Source organism: Centroberyx affinis, unplaced genomic scaffold, assembly GCF_046629955.1.
Source record: "Centroberyx affinis isolate AG114_WGS23_722 - 3 ecotype Tasmania unplaced genomic scaffold, CSIRO-AGI_Caff_v1 ptg001593l_1, whole genome shotgun sequence".
Taxonomy (NCBI): Eukaryota; Metazoa; Chordata; class Actinopteri; order Beryciformes; family Berycidae; genus Centroberyx; species Centroberyx affinis.
The window spans coordinates 188,621-198,192 of NW_027280040.1; the positions used below are offsets into that span (position 1 = coordinate 188,621).

A 9,572-nucleotide genomic window follows, 5' to 3' on the forward strand; every position below is an offset into this window, starting at 1 on the left:
GAGTGCCTCCATTCCTCCAACGCCAACTTAACCACCAGCAGCTCACGGTTACCCACGTCATAGTTTCTCTCTGCCAGAGAAAGCCGGTGGGAGAGAAAGGCACAAGGGTGAAGATTCAGGTCTGTGGCTGAACGCTGAGACAGAACAGTCCCAACCCCAATGTCGGAAGCGTCTACCTCCACAATGAACTGCCGGGAAGGGTCTGACTGGTGTCTTCAGGTCCTGGAAGGCTGCATCCGCCTCAGGGGTCCAATGAAACTGAACGGAGGTGGAGGTGAGGGCCGTCAGAGGGGCAGCAACACGACTAATTCTTGATGAAGCGCCTGTAGAAATTAGCAGATCCCAAAAAACGCTGTAGCTGTTTACAGCTGGTTGGCTGTGGCCACTCAGATACTGCTCTCACCTTGGCCGGGTCCATGAGCACCTGTCCCTCAGAGACGATGAAGCCCAGGAAGGAGGTAGTCGGAACATGGAACTCGCACTTCTCTGCCTTGACGAACAGCTTATTCTCCAGGAGCCTCTGCAGGACTTGACGGACATGCTGCACATGATCAGGAAGAGACCTGGAGAAGATGAGGATGTTGTCAAGGTATACAAAGACGTAATGGTTGAGCATGTCCCTCAAGATGTCGTTAACCATGACTTGGAACACTGCGGGGGCGTTAGTGAGCCCAAAAGGCATGACCAGGTACTCAAAGTGGCCAAGGGGGGTGTTGAACGCAGTCTTCCATTCATCCCCTTCCCGGATGCACACGAGGTGGTAGGCGTTGCATAAATCCAGCTTGGTGAAGATGGTGGCTCCATGGAGAGGTTCGAAAGCTGAATTGAGTCTTCTTCTCACAGTCTTCTTAGAGACACGAGCTAACAATTCCCTGTTAAGGGCGTTGGCCTCAAGTGGAACCTTTAATTCAGTTAAGGGAATGTTAAGCTGCTCAGCTACCGAGAAATCAATAAAACTTTCGTCAGCTCCAAGAGTCAACAAGAGCAGGAAAAGAGTTGGATTTACCCTTCCACACCAAGGAGGCTTGAAGCAGGGTTCTTTGATGGGAGGGATTACATGTAGTTTGGCCCATCAATCTCCTCCCAGTTACTGAGGGGCGTGATCTTTTAAAGGCCTCAGGGAGCAGGAGTCAATGAAGTGACCTGTTTTACCACAATAGAGGCAGCAGTTATTGCGCAACCGCCGTTGTCTCTCCTCTGGAGAGAGGCGGGCTCTCCCGAGTTGCATCAGCTCCGGCTGGGCAGTCGGCTCTCCTCTCGGCAGCTGTTGGGCGTCTTCGAGGGTCGTCGGGCTTCGGGTGGAAGCGGAAGCACGAGGCTGCGAACGGCGAGAGGAAAACGGGATACGGCCACTCCTCTCCCTCCGGCGTTCTCGGAGATGGTTGTCAATGCGAATGGCAAGAGAAATCAGCGCATCCAAACTGTCAGGCTCCTCCCGTGAAACTAGCTCATCCTTTTTGATTCACCTAGGCCATGCTGGAAAACTTCCTGGAGTGACGCCTCGTTCCAGCCGCTCTCCGCAGCGAGAGTTCTAAACTCAATAGCAAACTCCACTACACTTCGGGAACCCTGACGGAGTGACAGCAGTCGTTTCGAAGCGTCCCTGCCCCTAACCGGATGATCAAAAACCTTCCTCATCCCCCAAGTGAAAGCTCCGTAAGAGAAGCATATGGGTGACTGTTCTTCCCACTGGCTGGCTTGGGCCAGGTAGAGTGGCAGCTGAGGCAGAGTGCGCAGCGGAGTCCTCAGGCTTGGGTCAGGCTGTAGGTGCTGTGGCTGGCATGGACCAGGCAGAGTGGCAACGAAGGCAGTCTGTGACAAGGAGACGAGGAATCAGAATCAGACAGCAGGAACACAACACAATCCAAATTATGACTAGAACTTCTAGAGTTAACTTGGCTTAAGAGGTATAAACGTTCACAAGACGGGTCACTAACCAACAGTCTAGCGGCTGGCAGACAGCACAGTAGAAACTACGATCTGACGAAGACTGCAGGCACAGCAGGGAATAAGTAGTCAGGTAGATTGATGGACACACCTCCCCACGTGCGGAATGCAGGTCCAACCTATACGCCCACCACACACCGACAGAGAGAGAGAGAGGGAGAGAGAAAAGGAGAGCTGCCAGGCGGCTGCCATGACAATAATTCAAGGCAGCTTAGAAGGATGGAGTGGTCGACTGTGTCAAAGGCAGCACTGAGATCAAGGAGGAGTAATATTGAACATTGTCCAGCATCAGCTGCTAGGAGAAGATCATTTGTGACCTTAACGAGGGGCACTCTCTGTACTGTGACAAGCTCTGAAACCAGACTGAAATTCCTCAAAGAGTTTATTGTTGTTCATAAAAGATGCAAGTTGAATAGAAACTACCTTCATATGACCTTGGATAGAAAGGGTAATTTCTAAATAGGTCTATAATTGCTAAAGATAAGGGTGTCCATATTTGTTTGTTTTTTTTGAGGAAAGGTTGTTCTACGGCATGCTTAAAACAGGAGGGGAAGGAGCCGTTTGCCAAGGAACTATTTACAATGGATAAAATAACAGGACCAGGTGTTCCGAGTACCTCCTTTAAAAATGTGGTGGGGATAATATCTAATGGGCAGGAGGATTATTTCATGTGGGCTATAGTATCCTTTAAGGCTGAAAGGGTAATTGGTTCAAAGTTTGACAGAACAGCATGAATGTTGGGGGAAATTGAAAGGTTTCAGTCAACAGGTGAAATGTGCTGCTTTATGTTCTCTACCTTGTTTGAGAAGTAAGTTAAGAATTCCTCACATTTGTCAGGGGAAGCATCAATATTTAGATTGTCTGGGGGTCTAACTACAGAATCAATTACCTTTAAAAGGACCCTAGAGTTGTGACAGTTTCTTGTAATGAGATTTGAGAAATAGCTTGATCTTGCATCTTTAACTGCTCTCTGGTACTGTTGCATTAGATTATTTTGTACATCTAGGGAGACTTAGAGTACATAGGCCTTCCAAGTTCTCTCAGCTTTCCTACAAGCTCTTCTTATGGCTCGGGTATGGTCATTTAGCCATGGTAGGGAATTGGCTTTTACCATTCTGTTTTTGAAGGGAGAAATGGAGTCAAGAATGGTCATACAATGACTGTTAACATTATTTACCAACTCATCAGTGCTAGTGTGAGCTAGTATGGTCTCCTTTTGTCTGGTTATTTAGTCTACTTGATCAGCCACTTTGGCAGAAAAATGCCCATCATTTGGAGGGCAAATTCTATTTAAAAATAAATAAATATTCTAAAGAATGAGGTTTACCAGAAGAGATTTACCAGCCACCTGTCGTAAGTTTCCCGTACTGCATTGGACAGGCCAGTGCTGCACTCAGACAATTCCTTGGTATTCTTTTCCTCTTCCTCCATCCACAAAAAGTTTAACACAGTCCCTAGCAGTCTGAACTATTAATTGCAGATGGGAGGAGGAGAAGGGAAAGGAGAGGAGGGAGGTAGAAGTGATGAAGAGAAGTGGCAAAAAAAATAGAGAGAGTGATACAGATGGAGATGAAGATGATGATTGCAGAAGACAAGGCAGGGAATGAGGGAGGAGGGACATCAACGTGTGTTATAGGGAAAAAAAGAGATAAAAGGAGAGAGAGAGAGGGAGCAAGAGGAATGAAGGGGAGGGAAGAAAGACATAAATCAGCTGTACGATAGAGAACTTTGGTCAGAAAGCTGCCAGACCTCAGCAGCGTCTCCTCTCCTCCTCTCTCTCTGATGATGGAGACCCTGGAAGGAGGTGAACTCTGCTTTCCACAGCTCCTCAACACTTCCTGCATGAAGCAGATGCATCCTCACTCTGAGGCCATGCTCCTCTACATTCTGCTGTCCTCCATCTCTCTGCTCACCATGGGCCTCAACCTGCTGGTCATCATCTCCATTTCCCACTACAGGCAGACATAATACTTCTCAAATAGCCTAAATTATTTGTATATATTTCTAAGAGTTGGATAGAAGTTAGATTTAAAAGAAATGGCTTTGGGCTAGTACGTAGATGTGATGTCAGATTTAGGCTTTTGCATAAGAAATTTTGTTAATGCTTTTACTATCCTATATATAGTATAGTATACTATATAATACTATTATTACTATTACAACTAATGGCAACACAATGTGTCAGACTGCCATAACAACTATTAATGAAATTCTCCCACTCCAGGCAGCTCCACACCCCCACCAACCTCCTCCTCCTCTCCCTGGCTGTCTCAGACCTCCTTGTGGGCCTCCTGCTGATGCCAGTTGAAATCCCCCGTATAGAGTCCTGCTGGTTTCTGGGGGACTTCATGTGTGTTCTCTTTTACTATGCTTCCTCTGTTGTTACCTCTGCCTCAGTAGGAAACATGGTGCTCATATCAGTCGACCGCTATGTGGCTATTTGTGACCCTCTGCGTTACCCCACCAAAATCACTCAGAGAAGAGTTAAATTTTCTGTTACTCTGTGTTGGGTCTGTTCTGCTTTCTACAACTGTTTGATACTAAAGGATTTTCTGAAACAACCAGACAGGTATAATTCCTGTGTTGGAGAGTGTGTGGTTGTGCTGAATTACATCACTGGAGCTGTTGACCTTGTTGTGACCTTTATTGCTCCCATAACTGTAATCATAGTTCTGTATATGAGAGTATTTGTGGTGGCTGTGTATCAGGCTCGTGCCATGCGATCCCACATTGTGGCTGTCACACTCCAGCGTTCAGTGACTGTAACTGCTAAGAAATCTGAGATGAAAGCAGCCAGGACTCTTGGTATAGTGATAGTTGTGTTTCTAATGTGTTTCTGTCCATATTACTATCCCTCTCTTGCAGGCCAGGATACCTCAAGCAGTACTTTATATTCAACCTTTGGGATCTGGCTGCTGTTTTGTAACTCCTGTTTAAACCCTGTGATCTATGCATTTTTCTATCCCTGGTTTAGAAAAGCTATTAAACTCACTGTTACACTTCAGATACTGCAGCCTGACTCCTGTGAGGCCAACATACTGTAGAGATGCTGTGGAGTGACTGACATGAAACCTTTTCTATGAAGAGGGAAATGTTATTGAGTCGATGAATTCAAAAGACGAAACACAAGCTTGGACAGGCACAAGAAAATATATTTTGGTAAAACACAGTGAATTTGTAAACCATATTACCATTAATTATTTCTTCTATGTAAATCAGATGAGCTGTAATATGTTTTGTAAAGTACAACGGCATGATTACAAGCAAAATTAAAACATTTTTTGTCCTCATGTTGTTGAATAGAACTTGTCTGCCTGGTTTCCATTACACGCTATACAGGACTAGTCAGGATTTACTCATCATTTATGTCATTGATAAAATCAGATATGAATGAACATGAAATAAAGCTGCAGCAATCAGTTTCTATCAGACAGCCTGTGTCTCCCTCTGCTGTTCATAGCGAGTTTTACATCTAGAATATCAATTGCAATCCTTCCAGGATAACCAGTGCAATGTAGCTAAAACCGGAGTGACATGCTCTCGCTTCCTTGTTTTTGTTAAAAGTCTAGCTGCAGAGTTCTAGATAAGTTGAAGCCTCTCAACATCATTTTTAGGGAGGCCAGTAAAAAGGGCATTACAGTAGGTAGATTTGTTTCTAATTACTGTGACACAGGAAACTGTCTTGTCTTAAGTTCTAGTCTGTACTCCAAAACAGTACGAATTGTAGCTCGAGTGTAGTGGATGCACCTTCATCATCATCATCATCATCACACATCTGGAAGGGCCTCGCATCCTGTGTGAATCTCTTCCCTGATAACAGATCAGGAAAGTGGTTGGATCGTAAAGGAGGTTACTAACCTCTTGGTAAATCATTCCATTTTCACTCTTCATGGATGGTACCAAGAAACAGACTCAGTAAACAACCATAAAACACCAACACACAGCCTGTCTCTGGGAAGCCCCTAGGCTCCAGAGAGTCTGAAATGACACCCATTGGAATGTTGCCAAAATAAGAAGAAATCTGTGATACAGACTAATGAAAATTTGGATATCACATTGTGATGGACTTTAATGTATGTCTGTAATTTTGTGTGTAACTGTGATGTTTTATATGATAGTTATTCATGGTATTCGTGTTGTGCATCTTTACATGGGGCTTAGATGGCCATGTTTGATATTAAAATACTCAGTAATGTGTGCTGAATGCAATCAGGTTAATGTTATGACGGTAAAGTATATTGCATAGAACTGGGAGACAAAACTTAAGTTTTGTGCATATGAAATTAGATTTTTCCCGCTGTAACACTACACACACTAGCCCACACACACGCCCCCTCACACATCACAACAAAACCACATGCACACATGCCCAACGCGGATTTCACGCCTACGTGGTCATGAACACGTTATAGTGAATCTACACAACTTTGCCTTAAACTTTGTCTCTGAGACTTTGTCTCCGAGATTCGACTCAACATCAGCTCCACGAGCCAAGAAGAAGAATCTGCTTCACCCTCCAACTGGTGAAGTGAGTCTGCCGCATCTGCCTGACAAACACACACACAAACGCCTATTCAGCGTGTGTGTCCTGCGTCTGCTGCGACATCGCTATTCAGCTAAAACGCAAATCTGACAATCATCGGATGCGCTGGTAGGCGAGAGCCTTGAGAGACCAGCACGTCATTCGTCCAGAACTTCGAGTGGGTCAGCCTTGAGAGACCCACACACCACCAACTCGCCGAGTGTGCAGCCTGCTCCGCCCCGCTGTGACCCTGCCGAGTTCAACTCAGAATCATCGTTGGATCTTCATCACCTCCCAGGCCCGTTGGGCTGAGATTCTTCACAGCCTCCCAGACTCGGCGTGCCTCCTCCTCCTCCAGTCCCCGTCTGTGGCGTATGTATGATCATTGTCCGCTGGGCATCACGCATGCACTACACATAGTTATTCCATTAGGCCTACATGACACTCCACTTCATCCACTTAGTGTCTCCCTATGATTCGTAACTCAGCGCTCTGCAAGTCTGTGCATAATCAGATATACCTCCGTTATTGATTATTCAGCTTGTTCAGTGTTCAGGTATTATTGCCTTTGGTCCCACTTCGTAGCTGGGTCATATCCTCCAGCGTTCAATGTATACCATTGTGTGTTGATTACCTCATTACTATTATAAACGCATTTATTCATGTTACTCATTCACCACATTTCACTTGTATCTACCTCATATGCCTTTATTGATTTCACTGATTATTGAGTGTGCTTTGATAGAAATAAATGTATTATTTCACATAAAGTCCTCTCTTGTGTTCATTGTCTGGGTTTAAATTCAAGCAAGCTCAGAATTCATTCCTTCAAATGAGACTAATTGATTTGTCTGTTATCTGGTGCCCCATTCTTTAAATTCTATTGAACTAATTCTAAATTGTTTGATATCAGACACCATCAATACGTAACACCCACTACATGAGGAATCAGACAACTCAAGGAATCAGCTCCATTGAAATGAACAAACAGTTGGTTTTTAGCTTTGTTAACGAGCTAACTATCCCGCAGGCTAATTTAGCAAAGCAGTTGATCATGTTAACATGCAACTACTAGATACTAATAAGACCAGCTTCAACTAGATATGTTAGCTAGTGCAGATCAAATGTGTTAACAAGAAGACAGTGATAGCTAACCAGATACTATGGTTACTATTGATATTATATAAACACAAAATCAATAAGATGAGTCAGTGATGATTAATTCTCAGTCAAAATCAGCACACATACAGATTTCCGGCATAGTTATCTCCCCGAACTTTCCTTTTTTATTTTTATTTTTAATATTGATTTATTTATTTTTTCACCTCTCCTCCCCTCCACTCCCGTTAGTTCCTTTGTAAATAGGCCAATATATATATATAAATTCTTAAACAACAAGGCAAGTTCAATTATGACAGCACGCCAGGGTTTGGTGGGAAAATGTTTTGTGTTGCTAATTCTGTACTATTTGATCATGGATTTTCAAGAGAGGGTCCATGTGAAGTTGGCCGATACTGGAGATTCAGTGAGGAGGCAGGAGGCAGATCAACTGCTTTTTAAGCCCATGGTGAGGCACATTTATTCAAGCAGAACTTCTTTACAGGTGCTACCACCAGCCCAAGCAGCATTACCAAAACAGCCTTGTATCCCCACACAGTCACTCCTTATATACCATCCTACCCAGGTGCTTAATTAGTGGATCAAACCAACAACAGGGGAGCTCCCACAAAGACATTCTTACACATAATTAACCCATATAGAGTTATATTTAGTAGTTATACAATTTGTAGTCTCCTATATATATACATATAACAATAATGTAGGAAGTACTACTACTACTAACAATACAACCTTACTATAGCTTCCACCCTTTAGGATGTCCCCCCCCCCCCAATTACTAATGGGAGCACCCAGAACTATAAATTAAGCTTCAGCTGCTGTAGGACTCTTTTGCCCGAACACAGGACCTACAACACACTGGTAAGTACATCCAGAGAAACAGTTATGTTAGCAGTATTTAGACTACCATCAAACAATAGACAGCCAGCATGCCTGTTTGTGATATTGCCCCAACTGCTTCTCCATGTCTCCTGCCTAAATAGGTTCCATGGCTGCCAAGAACTGCAGACCAGTGAATCCTCCTGAGTTACACAAGCACAGACATTAATCAAACACACAACATGATGTGAGGGAAGTGAGGGAACTCCATCACAGTCCATATTAGATATAGGATCCTGGGATCCATGCAATGAGATTAGCATGGAAAACCAACTATGCTACCACGGGGGATGGTGACAAATTATGGAAGTCATCAATGTTATATATTTTTTTCTTCTTTGTTGTTGTTGTTCATGTGTTTTTTTTTTTTTTTTGCTGTTATGTTAATTATGAACAAAAAGCGAGGGAATATTACAATGGTACGAAATCTGTCAGATGTTGGTCTAACGAGGCAGAAAAGAAGGAAGAAGAAAAAAGGAGAGAAAGGACGGAGAGAAAGAGGAAATAATAAATACGTTGGTGTACTATAGTTACATTGAATGCTAATGGTCTTAATAATCCAATTAAAAGAAAGAAAATTCTTCAGAGCCTTAAGAAAGAGGGTGGTGTTATATTCTTGCAAGAAACACATTTGAATAGAGAAGAACATGACAAGTTGGAGAAAGTAACATCAGCTCAAGTGTTCGCATCATCCAAACTTATAACTGTTTCTCTGGCTAGAAATTAAACAGTTATAAAACAGAAGCAATGTGAATAGGAGAGCCAACTGAAAAAGAATTAAAGAGGACTTCAAGTTGGATTGTACAAAACTAAGATACTTGGCAATAATGATTCCACAAAATCTGGAACATACTGTATATTTAAATATAATTATGGTGTGTTAGGCAGTCAAGTTAAACAAGACCTAAATAGGTGGAAATTATTACCACTATCCTTATTTGAGAAACTAAATTCAATCAAAATGACGATTCTCCCAAGATTTTATTTCTGTTTCAGAACCTCCCAACCATTTTTTTTAAGGAATGGGATAATACTCTTTGGAAATTCATATAGGATGAGAAAAAGCCAAGAGTGAAATTAAAAATTCTAAAGCAACAGAAAGTTA

General features: G+C 43.2%; 1 protein-coding gene across 1 annotated transcript; it reads left to right on the plus strand.

Moving 5' to 3' along the window:
* The first annotated feature begins 3,729 nt into the window (after positions 1-3,729).
* Positions 3,730-4,991, plus strand: LOC139651101 (trace amine-associated receptor 13c-like). Its single transcript, XM_071527945.1, has 2 exons — positions 3,730-3,905; positions 4,172-4,991. Exons 1-2 carry the CDS (start codon positions 3,730-3,732, stop codon positions 4,989-4,991), a joined length of 996 nt encoding a protein of 331 aa, XP_071384046.1.
* Positions 4,992-9,572: the final 4,581 nt, after the last annotated feature.